General features: G+C 46.0%; 1 protein-coding gene across 2 annotated transcripts in view; it reads right to left on the bottom strand.

The window, feature by feature from the left end:
• RETREG1 (reticulophagy regulator 1) overlaps window positions 1–23811 on the bottom strand; it is a 126908-nt gene that overhangs the window by 28269 nt on the left and 74828 nt on the right. The window contains exon 1 of one of the 2 annotated variants that reach the window (XM_044233654.1): window positions 12267–12871. The exons of the other annotated variant lie outside the window; for it this stretch is intronic. Within the exon in view, the coding sequence (XP_044089589.1) occupies window positions 12267–12301 (35 nt within the window). The 5' untranslated portion in view covers window positions 12302–12871. Of the gene's footprint in view, window positions 1–12266; window positions 12872–23811 lie in introns of those variants that run through there. 2 annotated transcript variants of the gene reach the window in all.

Here is a 23811-nt window from a genome sequence, read left to right as displayed (position 1 = left end):
ACAACCCGAATGTTGGCTGGGGACACTCTTGGGGGCATTCCACACAATCCCGTAAATATGAGCTTACCTATATGTGCTGGGCAGGCTACAGCATTGCCAAATAACTTCAGGCTTGGAACCAAGACTGGTGTTCTGGCATAAAACACACCCCTAATTACTAGCCATGATTTCTAGTTACACTTCTTGAAAGAGGAGCAAGAAATTAATGACAAATCAAACATCTCACATAGAGGACCGTTCTCAATTTTTATGTTCATCCCTCGCCAACCTAATCTCAAGTTGTTTGTCCACTTTTTTTCTAAAGCACTATGAGCGACTTCCCTTGCTCTCTCCAATGCATTGAACTTAGTTTTCACAGAGGTAAACAGCTGTCTCAGGATATAAGTTCACCTAGTCTACCGAATGTCAAAGTGACAGTGGTTTAAACGAGCAGTTCATTTCTCCCTCACGCACAGCACAGCCCAGGGCTGACACGGGATCTCCATAACGTAGTAGAACTAAGTTCTTTGTATTTTTTGGCTCAGATAGTCTCCACATCACATTTCCCTGCATGGGCCAAGACAGTTACCGCTGCTCCTACCGCGCCATCCATGTGACCATCCACGTGGCAGGCAGCAGGAAGGGGAAAGGGAAGCAGAGAGCACTGCTTTCCCGAAGGTCATGCCCATGAGAGGCATGGAAGCTTCCATCCACCTCCTGCCAGCTGGAACAGACTCGGGCCATGCAGAGCTGCAAGAGAGCCCAGGAAATGAACTTCAGTGACTGGCGGTCATCATCCGCCAACGGGGACGCTGCTCCCAGAGGAAAAGAAACTGAGTGTCTTCGAACCACCAGCAGAATCTCCCACAAAGACACCCCTTTGACCTCTTATTTCATCCGTTTACATAATTTGTCATTAGAACGGTGCCATTACCATAGCAACCACAACGCGCCTGGAGAGACCAGAGGACACGCACGCTGACTTGGCGGGACCACAGATACAGACCAGAGGAGACATCTTCTGTAAAGGGCCAGTAGCAACTCGTCATTACAGCGGGGGCACAGCCAGAAGCAATATGCAAATGCAAGAGCGTGGCTGTGCTCTGAAAACGGCTGACCTACACAAACAGGCTGCAGAGGCGATGTGGCGTCTTAGCTGCACTGGGCTGCGGGGTTCTGGGCGTCCCGGGCCAGAGCCATGTGGCTACGCGGCAGTGATGGGAGCTGCTTACTAACTCGGCCAGCTCAGTGGGAACAGCCCAAGAACTTCTGCTATACGAACACCTGCACTGCTGCCCCCCCCCATCCCCGTGTATTGTGCATGTGCCGAATGCTAGGAAATGCATTAGGAGTTTTACTACATTATCACTAATCCTCACTTCAATCTGACAAAGCAGGTAAACTGCTCCCATTTTCCAGATTAGAAAGTCGACTCAGCCAAGAGCTGGCAGCACCAGGATCAAAACCCAGGTCTCGCTGGCTCCAATCGACTGGACAGTGGTCAGATGAAAGACAGCCTTACTGCTAATAAAACAGGACATCCAAGCACACGACTCCTTATCGTATGACCGGTGAAGCTGTTTCATACTTGACTGAAAGTATTACAGTAAGAAAGTTTTCCTTCTGATCTCAAAATACACCTTGCTCTAGAAATTTATCCAGGTTTCAGCCAACAGGCATCTCCCCCTCAGATTTTTCCCAAGGAAAGTTGCTAAGGTCTCAAGCTTTAGAGCACCAATAACTAACAGAAAGGAAAAAGTCAAGGTGCCATCATTAGCCTTGAGGCTGTCTGAGTCTTTCCAAGTTTATCTAAGTTCATACAGATTACTGCTGCCTTCCTACTCCAATCCTGCCCTGACGCCCTCCGCATCACTCACACAACCGCTCTGCCCTTCCCGAGCACGGCAGACCGCAATGATGTGTTGTAACGCTCTTTCCAGAACCTTCTCAACAAGGACTCACAATCCTTCTCAGAGCTCCAGGCGCCGTTTCTGGTTTATTGGGGCTGGCCCAAGAGAATAAAGCCCTTTGCCATCAAACTCTCAACACTAGCCTCCTGGAACACAACAGCGGTGCATTTTTCCCTCTGCTGTGACCAAAATGGAATTACCAGCTCCTTCTCGTATTGTCGGTGCCAATGTTTGTTGTGTCTTAGTTTACTGAGCAGATCTCTTCTTGTTTCAGCAAGAGACTCATCCTAGGATGATCCTCTATCTACATGTATGTTCCTTGTATAACGAAATCTGCACCTCAAAGTCTTCCTTAGCACAAACAAATATGCTTCTGAAGGAAAGCTTTCAAAATATTTCAGAATGGGCAAACTATGACTATTTACAATTCATGTTCAGCTTAATTACTCTGGAAGGAAAGTTATCTGCCACTTAGGCTACAATCTACTCCGGAAACATTCTGTTCACTTTTGAGAAAAAGGGAGCCACGTTTAGACATACATATGCCACATAATCTGGGATTTCTGCGTAGGAATATATATGCTCTGGGAAGTAGACACGAGGAATTTCCAAAAAATATAACCTCATTTGCAATCTCTTCACCTTATTGAAAAGTGGAGTTTAGAGGTATAATTTTTTTTAAGATTTGAGAGAGTGTGCACACGAGAGAGAGAGAGAGAGAGATTGGAAATGCACGAGTGGGGAGGGGACGGAGGCAGAGAGAGAAGCAGGCTCCCCGCTGAACAGGGAGCCCAATGGGAGGCTCAATCCCAGACCCTGGGATCATGACCTGAGCCAATAGCAGATGCTTCACCGACGGAGCCACCCAGGTGCCCCATAGGTATAATTTTTATAGGCATAATTTGAAGATGCTCCACTGATAGATGAGTTTGTTTTCTTTAAAAAAAAAAAAAAAAAGCATTCACGTACATGCCCACTGAAACACCAGCACGAGAGGTCACCTCCCGAGTGCCGGGGCAGGGTCCGCACACAGCTGCTTGCTCTGTTTACAGCTAGCCGGGAGGCCACCTCACACTGGCCATCACTATGTGCCACTCCTTAGGCACCACCAGTGTGGGTGGGGCCCAGCTCTGGAACACCAGTCTCCATGCTTGAGACACAGCAACCCTTCCCAAATCAGTTACCAGGGAGAAGGGATATTGGGGATTCGAGTTTTTGCCTAACCTCTCCCCCCACCAGGCACTTACAACAGCAACCCCCCGCCCCCCCGTCTCCCACCCCCAGGCAAAGAATTCACAGTCTGGCAATTCCTCCCCAAGACCGCTAACAGCCACAGAGCAACATCCTTCAGAGCCCTCGGTGGCTGGGCAGGCCCACATTGCAAAAATGAGGCTGGAGGAGGGCAGAGAGTTTGGTGCGGCTTGGAAGGCTCCTAGGAGGCTCCTTCCAAGACTGTCACTTCATCTGTCTCCCTGCTGAGAGGATTAGCTCGCCCATGTGAGGCACAGCCACACACCTGTCCTCCTGACCGCCCCCAACTTGTGCTTTCTTCCAGGGACATCTGGGACACTCTTTAGCCCACTGTTTCCCAACTTCAGCATCAGAACACTTTGTGACCTGGACGGATTGTCATGTGTCCCCATGCCCAGGCACCCAGAGAGACAGCAGGCCGCTCACCCTGTGAAGGTCCACGGGGAGCCCAGGGATTCGAGGGCGAGTGGAGGAGAGAGAAGTAGGAAACGTTCAGGGAAAGGAAGAGCAGGGGTAGAATGTCGTGCCCGATTTTATCTCACTCACGGAAGACATCGAATCAAGCAACATGACTCTGGCCAAAGAGCCAGAAGCCAATATGCCCCCATATTTTCCCATTCGCAGTTCACAGGGGGTTTCGCAAGAACAGCTGGGAGAAAGGAAACACGGCGCTCTTTCACATCTGCCCGGACGGCCTTCCTCCTGAGCGTGGGCTCATTCTTGTTGTTACACATTCTTACTGGGCTGCCAGTGCCCAGTCCGCCTCAGAAACAAACTGAAATCCCTGGATTTTAGTTGAAAGAGAAGTTTGCCGAAGAAAATTACTGGTTTTTCAAAGCAACCTTTCTTGAAGCCCTGCCAGCTGATGCCCTCTTTTCTCAGACACAAAACTGAGCCACTGTGTTTCCTTCACCCCGTCTCCATCCCTTAACTGCCTCCTCTGGAAATGAAGAGCTTCTGCCTCAGGGTCCAAGTTAAAAATGAGGTGGACGGACCCTTTGATGTTTTGTTTCTTCATGTATGTGTATCTGTGGCGTTTGCAGGAGGCAGAGGCGACTCTCTTCATAACTGCTGTATCTCACTCTCATGCAAAAAGGACTTGAGGTCATCTGTGAAAGTACACAGAAGGGGCGCTCGGGGGCTCAGCTGGTTGAGCGTCTGACTCTTGATTTCAGCTCAGGTCACGATTTCACAGTGGTGAGATGGAGCCCCATGTCGGGCTCCACAATTAGTGTGGAGTCTGCTTGAGATTCTCTCTCCCTCTGCCCCTCCCCCCACTCCCATTTCCCACACCCCAATAGATAGATAAATAAATTTTGAAAATCTTAAAAAAAAAAAAAAGTTTAGGGGCACCTGGGTGGCTCAGTGGTTAAGCGTCTGCCTTCAGCTCTGGTCATGATCCCGGGGTGTTGGGATCGAGCTCCGCTTTGGGCTCCCTGCTTGGTGGGAAGCCTGCTTCTCCCTCTCCTGCTCCCCCTGCTTGTGTTCCTTCTCTCACTATCTCTCTCTCTGTTAAATAAATTAGTAAAATCTTTTTTTAAAAAAAGTACATAGAGAAATAAGAGATGCATTTGAACAAAATGGTGCACCTTCACCCAAGAGACGCAGTCCCAGACCAGGGCACACGGCTTGGGGGCTGAGCCAGGGACAGACTCCAGCTCCCCACAGATTCTCTCAGCTGGGTACCGTGGTACCCAGTCTATGCAGCCAGGAGGCTGGGAGGTGGCCCTCCAAGGGAATGGGGCTAAAAGACCCAGGGACAGAAGAACATATGGAAATGCGTTCCAGAGGGCCCCAGATACTTGTTAGAGATGAGCTATAGTTTTACCTCCAATTGGCTAAATCAGAGATGGAAATATGATCATTTACAAGATTCACTGTGCTCATGGGATTAGAACAAACCACGTGGACAAGAGATAGGTGCATGTCTTGAACCTGAACTTCCTCTTGTGGATACTCTGCTCACTGAAAGAAGGGTTGGGCAGACATCCTCGCTTCCCCAAAAGAGGTACATACTTTCATTCCACTCTGGTGTACAGCATAATACCTATGCTTGCTCAAGCCAAAGCAATCCCAGGAAGGGTCAGAACACTGTGACTCAAACACACAACCCCCATGGCCCTATTCCAAACAGGAAGAACACACACACCACCTAGACATGACCAGCTGGGAAGGTAGTGGGCAATTCTGCATCTCCCCGGGCCAGGGCCATCACCTGGAGAGACCGGATGGCCCACTGCGTACCCTCCACACGGGTCACGACTGCAATCAGGATATTCACGAAGATTGGACCACACCTGCTTGAGGTGTTTTTACTCCAAAGTGAGAGTTTAGTGCTGCTCCAGGCAATGTTTAACTTATGTTAAGCGTTGTTGTTATTAACTACTTTCTGAAGACTTAACCGTGAGTGAGTCACTAAATATTTAGTGCGAATTACCATATCTGATCTATAAAACAAATCTATAAAGTAAATATTATCATCCCCATTTTACTGATAAAGTAAGAGGTTAAGAAACTTGCCCAAGGTCACCGAGCTAGTAAATGGTGAGGCTGGCACCTGCGGCCAGGACTGAAGAAAGCTTGGCAAAATTCCAAGACCTTGCCTGTAGTCACTCTATAGAATGGTTAAAATAGTGAAGTGTTTATGCCTAAAGACAGGAGCTTCGATTGGAAGATTATTCTATACAAGTAAGTGTACTCATCAAGAAACTACAGCATCGGAGTGTTCCTCTGTTAGGAAAAGATGCCATTGGTCCATGATTCTGTTAAGAGCAGGAATGGGAGTTAGATTAAAAGTTTCACCATCGATATCTTCTCAAATGATAGTTGATAAACATTTTATAAAAACATTGATTAGGTAAACATTTTTTTCCTCTTTTTGGAAGTTTTAAAATAAGGCCCCCGAATTCTTTGATATTCTTCCCAAGAAAAAGGGAGGTCCAGTTTCTTCTCTATTTAAATCTAGATTTCTTGGTGCCTTGACCAACAGAACATGGTGGAAATGATTCTGGGCCCAGTTCTCAGGAAGCTGGAAGCTCGTATTTCACACTCTTTGATCCATCATTCCCCAAATCAGAAAAACTAAAGCGGTATATCTCACATTTACACAGCAAAACAATGTTCAATTATATAGCAATAATAGATGTGGAAGAAATCCAGAGATGAGACTATTTTGAAGGCATTCAAAAATGCTTCCAAGGTGTTTATATGCCATTAGGAAAATGCTCATGAGCCTATATATATATATATATATATATATAAGCTATATTTATACAGATTTTCTTGGCAGAATTATAGTAACTGTATATGATATATATAGTCACAAAATTATATATATTATATGTATAATATATATATATACACACAAAATTGTATATATCATATACAGTTACTGTAATTCTGCCAAGAAAATCTGTCCAAAGCACTAGAAGATAAAACATAACAGGGTTTTTCTTTTAAGGTCATAACATTACAGATGATCTTCTTCACATTCCTTTCTCTTCAGTACTGTTTTCATTTCCCCAAATGAAAGTTGTAACATTTCATGGAAAACAACATTGCGTATGAGATTTCCCCTCAGCAAGCCCTTTGCACTCAACATACCTTCGATGGGACCCAGATTTACACAGTGAAGAAACGCAACAAGACAGCCGAGTGGCCCTTGGCACAGACTCGCTCATGAGGGGACAAAAGCGTAGGAGTAAGGGAAGCTGATGCAACGGGCTTGCCCTCTTGACACCTCTCTGTGTCCCACGACAGCGGCTGTCACCCTCCTCTGACATTTGAAACCCAAGAGACGTCTGTCACATGTTAGCGATGGCAAAGATCTGTCACCCTGTCTTTACCAGGAGCTTGATTAGCGGACGCTTTGGGGGGCCTGCGAGGTGTGGCGAAGTGTGCTGTTGGTTACCCGTGATTAAGGGATCTCCCACAAAACCAGCTGGCTTGCAACAAGGACAGACTGTATTGTTCTCTGTGTTCTTAATCAATTTCAAATATTAGCCCAGCTGGCTCAAAGCAGGATCTCAAAAGTGGTAAACATGTTCTGTGACCGACAGACATTTTCCACGACTATGCCGGAGGGTGGAAGAGAAATGAATCACGAATTCCTTCCACAAACCTTTCCTGAAGGCCTGGCATGCCCTGGGGAATATGAACGAAGAGCCAACAGCACTATGAGAATCCACACGAACTCCTGCCTCCGACCACAGTCACTCTGCGTGCTGGCGTTGACCCCCGGCGTACGAGAACCAATTCTGCGCATCTTTCCCCAGCTCCACTTTCGGGGACCTCACGTGGGTGGCCTGAAGAGGCATCAATGAATGCTAAGGATCAGGGGCGTCTGGATGGCGCCGTCGGGTAACGGTCCGACTCTCGGTCTCACTCAGTTTCTGATCTCAGGGTCTGTGCGATCAAGCCCCACATCGGGCTCCACGCTCAGCTTGGAGTCTGCCTAAGACTCTTTCTTGCTCTCTCTCTGCTCCTCCCACCCACCTCCTGCTCTCTCTCTTTCTCTCAAATAAATCTAAAAAAAAAGAAAGAAAGAAAGAAAAAAAGGCTAAAAATCAGAGCTTCCCTTCCCCTGGAGAGCTGGCTGTTAAACATTAACCATCACAGCAACTACCAGCAAGAGGGGCTCCTTCCTCCTCCTCTCACGCACTCCCGGCTACTCTGTCCTTCCTCCTTGTGTGCCAAGCGTCCGGCCACCATCGGACTCTGGGTCTCACTGCGCACTGTCCGCTGCCTGCCTTCAGGGAGCAGCTCCTTCACCTCATGGCTGCGTGGACCCGTCAAGAACAGGACAGTACAGTCCGTGAGTGAGCGAAACTGCTATGACGCTGAGACTTCTAGAGCCCCGGTGGCCGCCTTCAACCAAATTTTTTAAGTCTTGACTGCGTAGCATGACACGTCAAATAATAATGCTTTTCAGGGCATTATTATTTGACGTGTTGCTTCTGAATCGCCGACAAGGCACACTGTTCTTCCGATGATACTCCGTTTATCGGCGACATGTTAGAGCTGGGTAAAACATAAGCAGAGGATTCTGCACCATCTAAAAACCACGGCTACCTGAAATTTGCAAGGCGGCATCCCTGTCAGCGCCCTAAGTTAGCAAGACGCCAATCACCCTTCCTCACTGGGGGTTTACGAGACACCTGTCCAGACAAAACGACAGCGGAGTCTGTCGCACACTCAGAGTGTGTCAGACTCTCTGCCGGAAGTCGCTGTCTTTCTGTGAAGGCCCCCAACAGGAAGTCCAAGCACCTGGGACGGGTCTGTAGCACCACGTGGGGGGACCCCGTAATCGGTCACCTGTCGGGGATCACAAGCTACTCTCCCATCAACAGTGCTGTCATTGGCTTCCAACATACCAACCCGTAGCCTTGGATTCTCTTGATGTCTAACTTAAAATGATTGCTGCAATACCTACCCAGCCGATTTCCACCTTATGAACTTGTTGCTATGTGCCAAAAGTTAGCATTTTTACACTTCAGAATCTATGCTCCCATGAGACGTTATAAATGGCTCTGAGGTTCTCAGGCCAATCCACAGAAGTGTATTACCTCATAATGCTCTGAAATACATGGGGGTCCTGTACCGCTAGCCCCTTGCTTCAAACCCTCTAAGGAATTCTCACCTCTGAGTAACACCCAGCCTCCTACCCTGGACTCTAACTTTGGCAGCCTTAGTCTCCCTCCCGTGCACTGCCCTCCATCCCTGCCTCTCGGTTCCTGGGCATCACTGTGTGCCCCTCTTGGGGTCTATGCCCGTGCCAGGTCCACTTCCCCCACTGCGCTCTCCCCACACCCCCACGTGGCTGGCTCCTTCAAATCTCGGCCCAAGGCCGCCTCCTCAGAGAGGCCTTCCTATCACACCTGCCACGCATTCCGCCTTACTAGTTTTATTTATTATCCAAGATATTGGTGTTATATGCAACTCATGGATCATTGAACACATCAGAAAATGATTTAAAAATAAGAAATAAATAAAATAAAATAATTCTTTCCTTGTTCTTCAACTTGTGAAGTGTCTGTCTCCCCTGCTTGGACAGTAGGACCCATGAAAGCAGGGGTACAGCCCATCACCCTGTTGCCTGGGGCACAGCACGTGGCTTCCCTGCCACACTTGATAAACACATATCAAGGGACCCAGTGAGTGTGTGGACAGCGGGATCTCCTGCAGATGTGCTTGTACGACAGGACATGGTTTGAGCTTAGTTGCTCGGATCCATCCTTAGTCGCTAGGGTCCATCCCCTTCCTGGCAGCTGGTGGGGACTGAGGTGGAGCAGGGGACCATGCAGAGCCAGGCTCTGGCCTGTGGGTAATTTTTCTCACATTTCTTGATCCTGTCTCTCTCCTTGGTTACCGCCCCCATGTTTTTCCTTCTCCCCAGGCTCTCTGGGCTTCCTGCTTGGGTTTCTGCCTTCACTACCCCGCTGTAGAATGCCATCTTTCACACCCTCTCCCCTCAGCTCCTGACCTTGACAGTGGCACGGAGTCTGTGGAAGTTCTTCCCAAGGGTGTCTATTTCCGGCAATGACATAAACAGAGAGGAGGAGGAGGGTCTCTGCTCTGCCTGCTCCCCTCCCCGGCAGTTGTGCTCACTGTCGTCCATCTGGTGAGTATAACACGGTGCCTGGCAGCCCCTGGGCCTCCGGTGCCTACAGCTTCATAGCATTTGGTTTCTACTCATTTCCAAGACTAAATTGGGAGTTAGCTCCCTGTCTCTTTCAGAGCAATTCAGGTCACAAATGGGACTAAAGTAACATGGAGAAGCCTGAATGTGAAATTCAACCAGAACCTGCTAAATGTGAGCACTAAGAACCAGGTTGGTCAGCAGACCCAAGCCTATAACCAGTTCTCTTTCAGACATGGCGGCAGAGAAGTTATCCGATGGCGTCCAACCTCAGATCTGGCAAGAATAAAATTCCCTCACAAGTGTAATGTTTTATTTCTGGTCTCACTCTAAATTTTCTCCTGTCTGGGGTGCCCTTTTTAACTTTCTGCACAGATAAGGGTGGGGGGAAGAGGTAAAACAAAGTATATTCAATAGAAAACCACCAACTGTTAAATGCTGGCATTTATCTCATCAAAATAAGAAGGGGGCAGGGGTCCACCACTTCAGAGGAGTGAGAGGGAGTTTCCCATTTGCAGCAAGTGTATTTTTAGTCCTTGGAAATAGCTATTATTAGATATATGTGTATTATATATACTTTCAGTCTCCTTCTTGTCTGTTTATCCTTTGGAACCAGTAAAACATTCTGAGAAAAAGATCTTATGTTTGTTCACTTCACATCTAAAACAGTTAATTCAAAATATTTGTAATTATCAAAAATTGCTTACTATTTAATTTAACTGTGATAATGTTACATTTCATTAAAGTCGTCTTTACTACATTTCTGCCAAATCTCTCCTTTCGGTTTCTAAGATGATCAGGCTCCCTAGATAATTACTGCCGGTGTTAAAATGCTTTATAAATACATCCAACAAGTGTTTATTAAAAGTTCTTATCCTGTGTGAAATTCTATGCAGAGAGCTGGCAGGAACGCCAGAACACAGAGACACAAAGAGAAAGTCCTGCTTTCAGAAATGTTCTCGTGTAAACACAGTATCAGTAGATCAACCCAACATCTCAAACCTAGACTGGCATCTGCATTTCTCTGAAAATGTTTTTATAACTGGTCAGTCCATGTCGTCCCAAATCTAGATACTTTTATAAACGTCATCTTCAAGCATTTGACTTAATGTCTCATTTTATATAGAAAGGTGTTTCATTATTAAATCAAATGTCAACGGAGTGTCCCCTTTAATGTACGGGGAAGGAATCCAGAAGAAATAAAGACTCAAAACCTACAAAGAATCCTTTAAGGAGAGGAGTGCAACCGATTATAGTCAACCACACACACACACACTCATGGCTGAAAAGGGATGTGTATCTTTTTTTCTTTTTTGGAGGGAGTGTGATTGACACCAATGTTCCAGTAGCTTCAGGTGTATGACACAGTGATTGTACAAGCCTATATGTTACAGGTGTAGCTTCCATCTGTCACCACACAACACTATGACACTACCATTGGGGATATTCCCTATGCTATGGCTTTAACGGATGCTTATCTTTAATAGAAGGACAATAAAATATTTGGACATTCCTGTTCCTTAAAGAGTTAACAGCTCCTACTTTTCCTGACAGTAAGACTGTCATTTAACCCCTTTTCCTTTTTTTTTGTTTAAAGAAATCTTAAAAATTGATTTGAGAGTGTGAGCAAGCATGTGTGTGGGCTCTTGGGAGTGGGGAGGGGCAGAGTGAGAGACAGAGAATCCCAAGCAGACTCCCCACTGAGCATGGAACCCCACAAGGGGCTCAATCCCAGGACCCCAAATCGTGACCTGAGGTGAAGCCAAGAGCTGGACACTCAACCCACCGAGCCCAGGCACTGCTCCCCCCTTTTCCCACAGCTCTCTTTCTGCTTCATATCCGAATCTCAATGTCCCTACGTAGAATTCCAGTGAAGCTGATTCATACAAATTTTGTGCACACAGCCATGGAACCGGACACGGAGACCTTCCTGATGGGCACACACTAGGCCCATGTTAGCAGGAGTAACTGCCTGCTTCTCTTCCTGGCTCTCTCCCCCTTCTTAGCGCTCAGTGTTATCAAAAACACTGATACAATTAATGTACCGCATGTGGGGGCCAACAGATCCCACTGCCAAAGATAAGGGCTGTGGCAGAAAAAAAGGGTAGTTAGGAATGTTCTAACATTTTATAAAATAGTCACCAGCTTCGATTTCCAACAACTGCCCTGTCAAGCTAAAAATCAAACACCACAAAATTCAAGTAAATTTCGGTGTGGTACAGAAGGGGAAACACGTCTGTAAAAATGCAGGCCACCCCCTTCCTTGTTGAAGAAAAACACTTACTGGCTTATGTTTCTAAGTGTTTCTAAGTGAATTTTATGCTCCTCTCTTCGCGCTCCAGAAAATTCCATGTCCTGAGCATGAGGGATGGTATTCCTCTTCATTTTAATCTTAAACAACTACTTTCGAAATGAGTGATCATGGTTTTCAAAAAGACAACTAGCAAGTAAAATAGACTCGAGAAAAAGCAAATATATCTCAGAATTACCTTTGGCCTGGTCCAAAGTCGTCAGCTTCAGGCATTTCTGCCCTGTGAAAACACTGACGGAGTGGCCGGCTGCAGACTCGTGAGCTGGGAAGTCTTTCTCTCCTGTCACCAGCGAGTATTGGGGGGAAGATCCCCCAGTCGTCAAGTCCCTTCCTCTTTGGAAAGAAGCTCGCCTCCCTTACTCAGAAAGTAGGTGTTTACAAACTTCCAAAGCACCTGCTCGCCTTGAATGAAGCTAAGTGCCGGGCTATGATGACTGTCCCCTTCTAAAAATAAACAGGTCACCTCTTACTCCCAGTACCGTGACAGCCGCTGGGAACAAGCATTTTCTCTTGAGCGGTGTGAGAAGGTGTCACCGCCCAGCTATGAACCTTTACTGGGCTGACTTCACCTAGACCTGCCCACTCTTTCTCTTTCCCTTTTTTTAATTTTTTTTCTTTTTTTCCTGGCACGACAAGGCATCCATCGAAGGGCGGTGTGGCCACGGGGAGCCTCAAACTTCAGGCTGGGCTATCAGATCTCCAACTCGCAGGAGGAGGTTGGGGGCGGAGAGTGAAATGGGCTGTGCCAGAGCTGAGAGCCTTGTTTGTTCTGAGAATGCTTAGGCACTCGGCGAAAGATCTTTTACTGAAAAGAAAAACAAACACCACCAAGAAACAACCGTGTTTTGAGGGACACGCTGTTTTGCAAGAAAATCTTCCTTTGGGCCATCTAGATTTCTCAACTCAGAATGAGTTTGTGCACGGAGGAGTCCATGCATGCCTTTGGGCAATGGGACTTCTCCCACAGACTTCCCTCTGTCATCGGGGAGCAGCCTGACATGGGCGCACGGCCGGGCTGTGTGCCTGAGATATTTTTATAGCCTGGCTCATCACCTTGTAGGAGTAATCAATCACCAAGGACCCTCACTGGCGACAGTTTCTAAGGGCAGGACAAAAATGACCTCATGTTTTCTTGCTTCCAAAGAGGGTAGAAGAAAATGTTGGGGGGGCACCTGGGTGGCTCAGTCAGTTAGGCGTCTGCCTTCTGCTCAGGTGTGATCCCAGGGTCCTGAGATCGAGCCCCACATTGCGGGGTGTCTCTGCTCAGCAGGGAGTCTGCATCTCCCTCTGCCTCTCCCCCCATTTCTGCTCTCCCTTTCTCTCAAACAAATAAAAAAAAAATCTTAAAAAAAAAAAAAGAAAAGTTAGACCTGGTCGGTCAAAAGTTACAAACTTGCAGTTATAAAATAACTAAGTACAAGTTCCCCTCACAAAAAAAACAAAAACCTATAACTGTGTGCTGACCAATGTTAACTAGACTTATCGTGGTCATCCATTTCCTGCTACGTATGAATATCAAATCTTCCGTTGAAATATGTTACGTCAATCATATCTCAGTAAAATAAATAAATAAAGTATAGCTCCCTCCTCATTAAAAAAAAAAATGGCTAGGAGAAATATTGACCCTAAAAGTTTTGTATGAAAAGTTGAAATCATTTTTTTTTTCCTGATTGGGAACATTAGATAAAGCAGTAAGCAGGATCTAATTATTAAGCAATAATAGGCTTTTCTTTTTAAAAATGCCTGCTTTCCATTGTCACTATATAGCAATATATATTTACTATACATTTTACATTTACATGTGTGATTTCTAGAACATCAAAGAATTGGGAAGTTGAAATGGGCAACACATAAACTGGCTCTCTTTTGGGCACTCTGATATTTTGTGCCACAATTCTGACTATTCTTTAATCCCTCAAGTAAGATCTAAAGTTCTAGACTTCAAAGTCTAAGATTAAGTCGGTGTAGGTACTCAAACACATAACTCAAATACTGTTGACCTTGAAGGCAAACAGTCCTAGCAAAGTCCTGAAGATCGGACTGTGCAGGTGCCTTTCAGACCCAAAGTGACGCACAACTTTGTGAGAAATTCCAGGTTTAAGAATTGACAAGTTCAAACACTGAAAACACCATCAGTGAGACGATTTCAGTACTTTCATTCAAAGTTATCAACAACGAAAAGCGCACTAGGATCTAACTCTCCATTTTAACAATTTGATCCCATTAATTTTACCTTTTGTTTCCCTAAACGCCTGTTTTACTATTTTTTTTTTTTTTTTTTTGAATATCTGAGCTCAGCTGTTGCCAAACTGAAGTTGCTGTTTAGAAAAGAACTGAGTATGTTCCTGAAATCTGCCTCTGGGTGTTAGAGGACAGTTATGTCTTCAGTGTTGTAACAGAAGAATTGCTCGTTACTACCATGAAATATTTATTAAAATACTTCCAATTAAGCACTCCTTCATGCATTTTTATTTTTTTATTTTGAAAAAAAGTTTTATTTATTTATTTGACAGAAAGAGAAAGAGAGAGAGACAGTGAGAGGGATCACAAGCAGGGGGAGTGGGAGAGGGAGAAGCAGGCTTCCCACTGAGCAGGGAGCCCGATGCGGGGCTCGATCCCAGGGCCCTGGGATCATGACCTGAGCCGAAGGCAGACCCTTAACTGACTGAGCAACCCAGGCACCCCTTCTTCATGAATTTTTTTAAATGACTTTTTCCAATCATGGATTCCCCCTTCAGGTATATTTGTGTGAATTTCTGAAATTCACAAAAACAAGGAAGGGAAACAAGGATGGCACAGGTTACAGAAACCAGAGTGAAACTTCGTCGCTGACACGGCAGGTGGCTTCTTGGCCCTGGGGACACCTTCAGCTCTGTGGTGGTGCGGGAGAGTGAGGGGCTGTGTTGGAGTTATGAAGGTTCCCTGTCACTGCTGACCTGAAATCCACTGGACTTCCTGAATGTAAGGTTCACAGCACACACACATGGGAGAGACCTAGAAGGCCCCAGAAGCTTTCCAACATTCTCAGATACTGGAAAAGGGACCCCACAAAGTTAGGTGACCCACTCTGGACAGATCGGGACAGACTGCAGTACACAGTGTCCTTGTCACTCCTCCACAGGAAGAAACAGCAGAGCCCACACATTCTGGCAAAAGTTCCCGTGGCCAGACACTTCCATAGTTCAAGTTTTCTTGTATCAATACTCTTCCAAAATATGCATGCATTTTTAGTAATATACATTAATTTTTATTTTCTTGCAGTTTCATCATATAGTATGCGAGCTAAAAAAATCATTGCCATATCAAAGCTAATTGTCTCCTTTTCCCGAGGGTCCTTTCTCACAAAATCATTGGTCTGAGTTTTTTCTCCCTACTCTTCTATAACAGCTTTGACTAAGGCTCTGGAACTTTCTATCAGAGATAATAGGAGGGACTCTCCCTCTCTTGGAGGTTACAGGGCAGTATTAGTATGTACGGCCAAGTTGTGGGTGTGGGTACAGGAGTGGGGGAGTCCTCAGTGGACAGAAAATCACTATGACAGGAAGGTTAATTGTTTGCTAAGTTGGCCTAACAGAATTCTTGCTGAAGGCAGGGCAGGCTGATGGGCTATTACCTTTAGGTGTTAGGAGATGAGGAATTTGGTCAGAGATGAAGGGTCATCAGATATCAAGGGGGAGGGATCCTTGTTAAAATGACCTGACAGGATTCTAGATAAAACTGGGTTCTTGAGGGGGTACCTGGCTTCTCGGTCAGAGAAGCAGGTGACTATTGATCTCAGGGTTGTGAGGTCGAGTCCTGCATTGGGTATAGAGATTATTTAAATAAAAACTTAAGAAAATACAACAACAACAACAAAAACCCAAAATTGGGTTCTTGAGAACATACCCAAGGATATAGCCTAGCTGCAAAAAAGCTCAGAGGAGGCTGACTAGAATTTGATCAAAGACAGAGTCTTTGTCACCTCCTAAGAATAGGTACATTTTGATTTCTTCTCTCAGCACTCAGTGCTACAAACACTGTGGACCCTCCAGAGCCACACCATCCAATATGGCAGCCACTGAGCCTCGGAAGTGTGGCTGGGGCACAGTCTGAAGACTCAGTAGAAAAAAAAAGAATGTAAAACGTTACTGATTTTCATACTGACTACAGTGTTGAAATGATAATATTTGGGGCATATGAATAAAATATTAAAATTAATTTCACTTGTTTTTTATTTAACATGGCTTCTAGAAATTTTAATTCATATATGTAGCTTGCATTATATTTCTGGTGGTCCATACAGCTCCAGAGCTTAATTCTCTACTTCTCTGCCAAAATTGGTTTAAGTTAGACATAAAAGAAAAACTACTGTGAGAACACACTGGTTAATATAATCTTACCAACTGTTTCAGAAACATTTCCAGAATTCTTTTTTGGGGGGGGAGGAGTGGGGCAGAGAGACAGGGAGAGAGAGACAGAATCTTACGCAGACTCTACACCCAGAGTGGAACCAGACACAGGGCTCAATCTCACGACCCTGAAATCAAAAGTCAGACGCTCAACCGACTGAGCCATGCAGGTGCCCCTAGAATTGCTTTTAATCAAAAAGGAGAAAAGTTAGGGATTTACAGAAGACAATGAAGAGGACAGTACTAGAGAAGCCCACGAAGCATTTAGTCTATATGCTAATATCTTCTCCATCCTTCCTCCCTCTAGCCTCTGAAGAATAAGATCCCTTCACTGACTTCTCCAAGCCCAGGCTGTGTCCCGAGTTATTGATTCCCTCCCCTCCTTGCTTCTCCAATTTGTGCCACCAATGATCCCATCTCCTTTTTTTTTTTTTTTAAAGATTTTATATTTTATTTGGGAGAGAGAGAGAGAGTAGTGGGTAGAGCAAAGGGAAAGCAGCCTCCCCAATGAGCAGGGAGTGTGATGCTACGTGGGACTCAATCCCAGGACCCCAGGATCATGATCTGAGCCAAAGGCAGATGCTTAACTAACTGAGCCACCCAGGTGCCCCATCCCATCTCCCTCTTACTGGTTCAGGACCCTCCAGAACTCTACCCTTTCCTTCAGCCACAAGTATATCAGGCCTCTTCCAGAAACTGCATCACTGACCACATATCTCCTAGTTACTGAGCTCTGTCTTCTGTTCTTTCAGCTGAAGGTCCTAACCAGTGGTCTGTGGTCATCAGTCCTCACCAGTTACAATCTACCTTCTGCCCCTACCCTGATCTTGGCACTGCTGTCCCTCTGTCCTGGCGCTGTCCCCACGCCGGTCTCAAAGACTCCACTTTCTGTGCACAGCTCCAGCTTCTCTCAACATTCCTTCTTGGTCTCTCTAGGTACCTCTCTTCTAAGGCTTCCAACACGGGTGATCTTGAGGGCAAGGCTTCCCTACCCTTGGCCACTCTAATTCTGCAGACCAGCCATGAATCAGGACAAGCCATGAATCTGCTCCCAGATGCTGCTGCTGCTGCTGGCGGGGACCCATTCTTTGTGAACACAGTCCTAGCGCTGCAACGCTCCCCACCCTCCCCTTCCATGCTATACGATACCCCTAGGAAATCTCTCTATTCCCCGACTTTAACCCCCACCTCTATCCCCAAACCTACATCCCCTGCTAGACACACTCCAGAACTCCAGGCCATAGGTCCAACCACCCACTAGCTGAGGTGATGGGAGCTGCCTCTAACTAGCTCATGGCAACTCTTCCTATCTCCTCCCTCTCCTGTTCAGTGATATAAAGTCGGTCATTTCTGTCAGCCATGGTGGGAGCATTTACACCATGGGAATTGGCAAATGCTACAAATCAGCCACTCATCCCCACCCAGCCTGAGCCACTTGTTCAAAATGTACTCCCACACCACTGAGTACTAACTATCTCAATTAACCCGTGCTGTGTGAAGCAAGGAGGCCATTGAGATCGAGAAGGTTCTCAGGCTTTAGCATTCTGCATTAGCAAACCAAAATGTAAGTCTATAAACTCCTCAAGGTTAACCTACGGATGACCAATCACAAGCATCCAATAGGCTTTCCTAAATAAGGCAACCACTTGAGCTACAGCCAAGCAAAGAATTGCCTTGCTTTGTTTCCACATAGTCTCTACCAAAGTCTTCTCCCAACTCCTAACAGAGAAGTGCTCCTAATCACTTGAGTGCCACTTGAGTCCAGCTAATTTTTGCACACACAAACTCTTAAAAATTTATATATAATGTCCCTTGGTTTATCTTTTAACTCCTGGAAGTCCCATACATATCTCCAAAGAACAAATCCAAAGAGGACCCACCTTCTCGGCAAACCGAAGATTTTCTGTTTCTTCTCCCATTTGTTTCTTTTTTTAGAAAAGTAATCCCTCGTATCATTCTCAACTCCACTATTCTGATGCATTTTCTCCATAAAATTTAGCAACATCTCATCCTACTATCTGTTTATCTATCTGCTATCTGAATCCCTCCCTCCCAGAGCGGGCAACAAACCTTCCTGTTCGTGACCGTTTCTCAGTAAGAGTACAAGGTCTGGTAGAGCTAGCTCTTAGACCTGAACAAATTAGTATTTTTAGGTGATATTACTAGTGAATGTGAGTCACATAAGTGAAGAATTGTTCCACGTGGTCAACAGGGGCAGAGCAAGGGGAGCTGTATTCTCTCTTCCCTTTCTTTTATGCACAGAGAAGACTCACCATCAGCTTGAACACACTGAGCTATGTTTGTAAGCCACCCTGACATTCTGTGCTCACTCTGTTTTTCGTCTTAGTACAGTCTGGTCTCCTCTGCTGCCTAGGCTAAGGGCGACCAAATGCTTGTGATCAAATACTCCAAGCAACATAGGCCCTGTAAATATATTGTATGATTCTAAGTTACAAGAACCTATTTTACATTTTTTTAAAAAGACTTATTTATTTTAGGGAGAGAGAGGGAGTATGTGCCACACAAGCTGAGGGAGAGAAACAATCCCAAACTGACCGCATGCTGAGCCCGGAGTCCGACATGGGGCTGGATCCCACAACCTCGAGGTTGTGACTGAAGCCTAAACCAAGAGTCAGACACCCAACCTATAGAGCCACCTGAGTGCCCTGAACTTTTTCAATGTCATGTCATGTTATTTGTAAATATTTTGTGTGCCTTATAAATCATACACAAATTTTAAATTTAGTGATGTTTGTAACTGAAAAAAAAAAAAAAACAACCAACAACCTAGAGGCCTATCAATAAGGGATTAATTGAATTTTGGTGCAATGAGATTCCATGCTGCTGCTAAAAAGGATGGGAGTGTTATTGAAATCTTTCCACGATACGGTGAGCTGAAAAAGAGAGAACAGAAAAAGAGAGAACAGAAACAGAAAAAAAGAGAGAAACAGAAAAGTGTATAGGCCCATTTATGTAAAAACACACATTTATCTATTGATGAAAATACCTGGAAAGATATGTATGAAAAAAGGGAAACTAAGAAGACAAGGAGGGGAGGGTGAGGAAGAAGAAGGAAAAAGATTTCAAAGGATCTATACTGAGGTATTAATCGTGGTTTTCTTCCATGGCTTAAGGAAATAATGAATGTTTTTCATTTTATTCTTTTTGCCCATCTGTGTTTTCTGTTTTTCAGTAACAAGTACATACAAGTTACTCTTACAAGAAAAAAAATGTTCTTAAATACAAAAAAGAAAAATTTGACTTTTAAATAGAAGGGGGTTATTTCTGTGGCTTCTATCACTGATGAAAAATATCTTTAAAAAAAAAAAATCTAAGGAAAAAAAAATCCTTTCTTTTTCAACTGGGAAACAAGGCCTTCTGAAGTACATTCCAGCAGACCTTTCAGGCTTCAGGATTTTCTCTCAAGCCAGACCAGTAACAGTCTCTATCTTGGAGCAGTTCGCTCTTTGGTAGCAGAGAGGTATTGGTTGAAAGGAGGAGGAAAAGAAAACCCATGTGAGTCTTCCGTTCAACCACTGACTCAGAAGTGTTAGAATTCCCTTTCCCTACTTTCCTCCCGTTTTGTCAACAGAGAATGTTTGCTGCTATCAAAGCCAGTATATTTTTGGAATAAAGCAAAAAACCAACATTTTTTCCCCTTAGATTAAAAAGAAGAAGAAGGGGAAAAAAAAAAATCAAAGGCTCAAGTGACCCTGTGTGTCTGTGATGTCAATCATACCACTCAGCAATGAGCAATCACAAGTACATGGTCCTGAGAAAGACGGTACCCTCTCTCTTGCTTTCTGGTTGGTAGAATCATACTGAGACTTGTCCTAGATCGGTGACTTTCAGAGCAATAAAACCTCCCCCCCCACAAATGCTATAAACAAACTTTAGTATATAAAAGGTATAACCACCAAAAAGAGTTACTCAGGTTTAAATGGGGGGAGGACAGGGCACTGAACCTTGGCCTTCATTCTCCCTCAAAGACAACCCTTGAATCGAGTCCTTGAAAATCCGGGGTTGCTCAAGATACAGTGGAAAAACTGTGACCTAGATCCTCTGGACAGCCCAGCCCAGAAGAGAAAGTGGGAACCTTTTTCCTCAGTCTCTTTTCATAATAATGAGAACAGAATCAACCCAGTTACCCATTTTATCTTTTTACTTTTTTTAAGTTTAGCACACAGAGTGGTTTCTTCAAATTTCTTTTCATCCAAAAATAGCCGGCTCTCCAAAACCAAGACATGGAGCCCCTGACGTCCCTGCCCTCCAGCTTTCTCCTTGACCTTCACCTTTTTCTGGGCTTATCACTGTCGTCAACTGATTTCCCAGGCTAGGACAGTCCCCAGCTGCACCTCACATCCTGGTGTGATTAGTAACAGACCCCTTCATGCTCCCGGTGCACCTGTTCAGGCCACCAAATGCCGGACCCAATACCTCACCATTTCTCACCCCTATGTGTCGGAACTTCCATTTTGTTAATTTGTGCTGGATTGTCACATAATCTGTTCTGGTCTCAGTAGGGACCCCAGCAGGACCCAGCTTTGCCACGGACACTCAGGTTGGCCAGCGAGGGCTGCTCACGCCTTCCCAACCCGCCATCTGCTCCTGCCACGGGTGGAATGGTGCCCAACCCCCAAGGTGGTATGCTGAAGCAAAGCCATCTAGAAAGCACGATTTAGATGTGACAGAGTGCAGCTGCCCAAGGGATGCTAGAGAAGCCAGCCGCCTGGGGGAGCCGCAGAGGGCAGGGGTGGAAGGAGAGAAGTCTGGGAGGAGTCAGCCAGTGGCAGGAAGGGAAAGGGGGTCCAGGACTGGAGAGAAGCTGGGGGGCAGACAGGCTCACAGGGAGCACCGTAAAGATGCGAGAGCCTCCAGGAGTTGTCCCCCGTGCTAGCTGGATCTATGGGGGCATGCTGATGTCCTAACTTTCTGATCAAATACGTTTCTTGACAAAAGTTCATTATACAGTTGACCCTTGAAAAACAGGGGTCCACTTATACGTGAATTTTTTCCTGATAGAATACAGGACTGTCAATGTATTTTCTGTTATGATTTCTTTTTATTTTTGGAAAGACAGTGCAAGTGGGGGGAGGGGCAGAGGGCAAGGGTGAGAGAGAATCTTACGCAGATTCCACGCTCAGCGCAGAGCCCGAAGCGGGGCTTCATCCCATGGCCTGGAGATCACAACGTGCCCTGAAGCCAAGAGTCGGACACCTAACCACCTAGGCCACCCAGGCATCCCTTATGATTTTCTTAATAACATTTTCTTTTCTCTAGCACTCCATGGTAAGAATGGAGCATCTAATACATACAACATACAAGATACGTGTTAATCACCCATTCATGTTACCGGTAAGGCTTCTGTCAACGGTAGGCTGTGAGTAAGGTTTCTGAGGAGTTAAAAGTTATACCTGGAATTATCAACTATGTGGGGGATTGGCGCCCCTAACACTTACATTGTTCAAGAGTTCTCTGTAGGTTGTTGATTTTCATACCGTGATATGTAGCAGTTAGTGACCACCGGGACCCAAGAAGCAAAGTGTGAACATGGCAAATAACCCTTTGAAGTAGTCAGCGGGTTCATAACAGGAAGGGTTCAAGGGCAGATGGGGGATAAGAGCAGGAAGTGTCGGGGAACCGAGTACAGGAGTAGCCTCGGGAAACACTAACCAGGAGGAAGAGGCGTCTGGCCATGGCTCAAGGAAGCCCCGAGAAGAAGACTCTGAAACAGGCCAGGCGCTGGGACCTCCTGCATCACCTCACCCTTCGGCACTGCCTTGGTTTGGGGCTGTGTCCTGCGTCACTCGACACCCGTTTCACTGCGCCACACACAGCCCCGGCAAACGTCGGCGTGGGATGCCCTCTCCAAGGGCCTAGTGGTCACCGGCCACTGCTTTCTCTCCTCCTTACTTCCCCGCTCCTCTCCTTAAAACAGTTGACACATCTCTGCATCGAGCTGATTTCTTTCTCTCTGCTTCGTCCCGTCCATCCTCAACCTCCCTTACAGGAAAAAAGAAAGAAGGAAAGAAAGGAAGGATAGAAGGGAGGGAGGGAGGGAGGGAGGGAGGGAGGAAGAAAGAAAAGGGGAAAGGAAGAAAACTTTTCTAAAACTCTCAGAGGAATATACACTCTGGTAAAAATAAAAGCCAAATTTTCTCATTGGGTCAAGCGTCCCTCCGCAGAACACAGTGGTCCTGACTTCGTCTCGCCCCCTTTCCTCCCCAAAGCTCTCTTCTAAGTCTGCACGTGTATTTCAGGGGTGAAGGTCCTCCACAGAGAATCTCTGGTTCCAAGAAACTTAGAACAAATAGCCAAGGAGAGAAAGAACCCTGGCAGGTTCCACTGCTCTTAGCAAACATCAGGAAATGGAAAATTTCTAAGGCCGCAAGTTGCAGAGACAGAGGTCTGTGTGGGAGGCAAGGATGGGAGGGATTCTCCAAGAGTGGCGCACGGCTCAAAACGGACATCCTCTCTTGAGCTTAAACACATAATGCTAGACCGAGCAACCATAAGCCCTTTAACTATGGGTTGTGTAAGACGTTTGTCATATGTTGATCTTCCTTATCACATTTGGCTTAAGTCAGTGTGAAAACTTATTTTTCACTCCTAAAATAGCAACCGATAAGAGGCTTCCTGGCTATACATTCACCCGGTATTTCGTGGAGAAGCCAACCTGAAATGATGACTTCTCAGCAGAACAGTCCTCTAACAGTTAATCATTATTTCCAAATTGGCTTTGAGGTTATGGACTGGGTGACCAGAAAGCCTCCTTGTCCCTCCTCACCATGTGCCATCTGGCACTCCTGTGGCCTTGGCTGGGGGAGTTCCACCTGCTGACCCAGCCCGAGGGAAGAGCCGTCTGAGACACTGAAAGAACGTCTCCTCCAGGCGGTGGGTTGTGGGGAAATGTGCTCCTGGGCCAATATCCTACAGCCTTTAGGCATTCGTGAAGAGGAACCAGCTCTTCTAGAAGCAGATGCAGCAAGAAAGCTGAACATCTGCTGGTCTTGATAAGTGGGGGAGAAGAGGGCCCTAAGAGACCTCGCTACCACTCCTCGTGGAGGGCAGACTGCTCCGATAACTTAACGGGACGGCGTCTTCGTCAGTGCCTCCACTGCTGTCGGAGTGAGGATAAGCTGGTCTCTTGGAAACGTGGCTTGACTCCTTCTGGCCACTGCCCGGTTCCAAATGATCTGCTCACAGCAACTTTAAGGCATCCTGTAGTGACCTCATGTCTCTCAGGGCACAAGGAGAACCCTGCTGTGCCTAGCAAAGCAATGAGCTTTAAAAGCCGACAAATCCAAATGGGACTATACAGGACCTCGGAAGAGA

Source organism: Neovison vison, chromosome 1, assembly GCF_020171115.1.
Source record: "Neovison vison isolate M4711 chromosome 1, ASM_NN_V1, whole genome shotgun sequence".
In the NCBI taxonomy this organism is placed as follows: Eukaryota; Metazoa; Chordata; class Mammalia; order Carnivora; family Mustelidae; genus Neogale; species Neogale vison.
The sequence above is the reverse complement of the archived record's forward strand: the minus strand, read 5'-3'. Positions and strand labels throughout refer to the sequence as shown.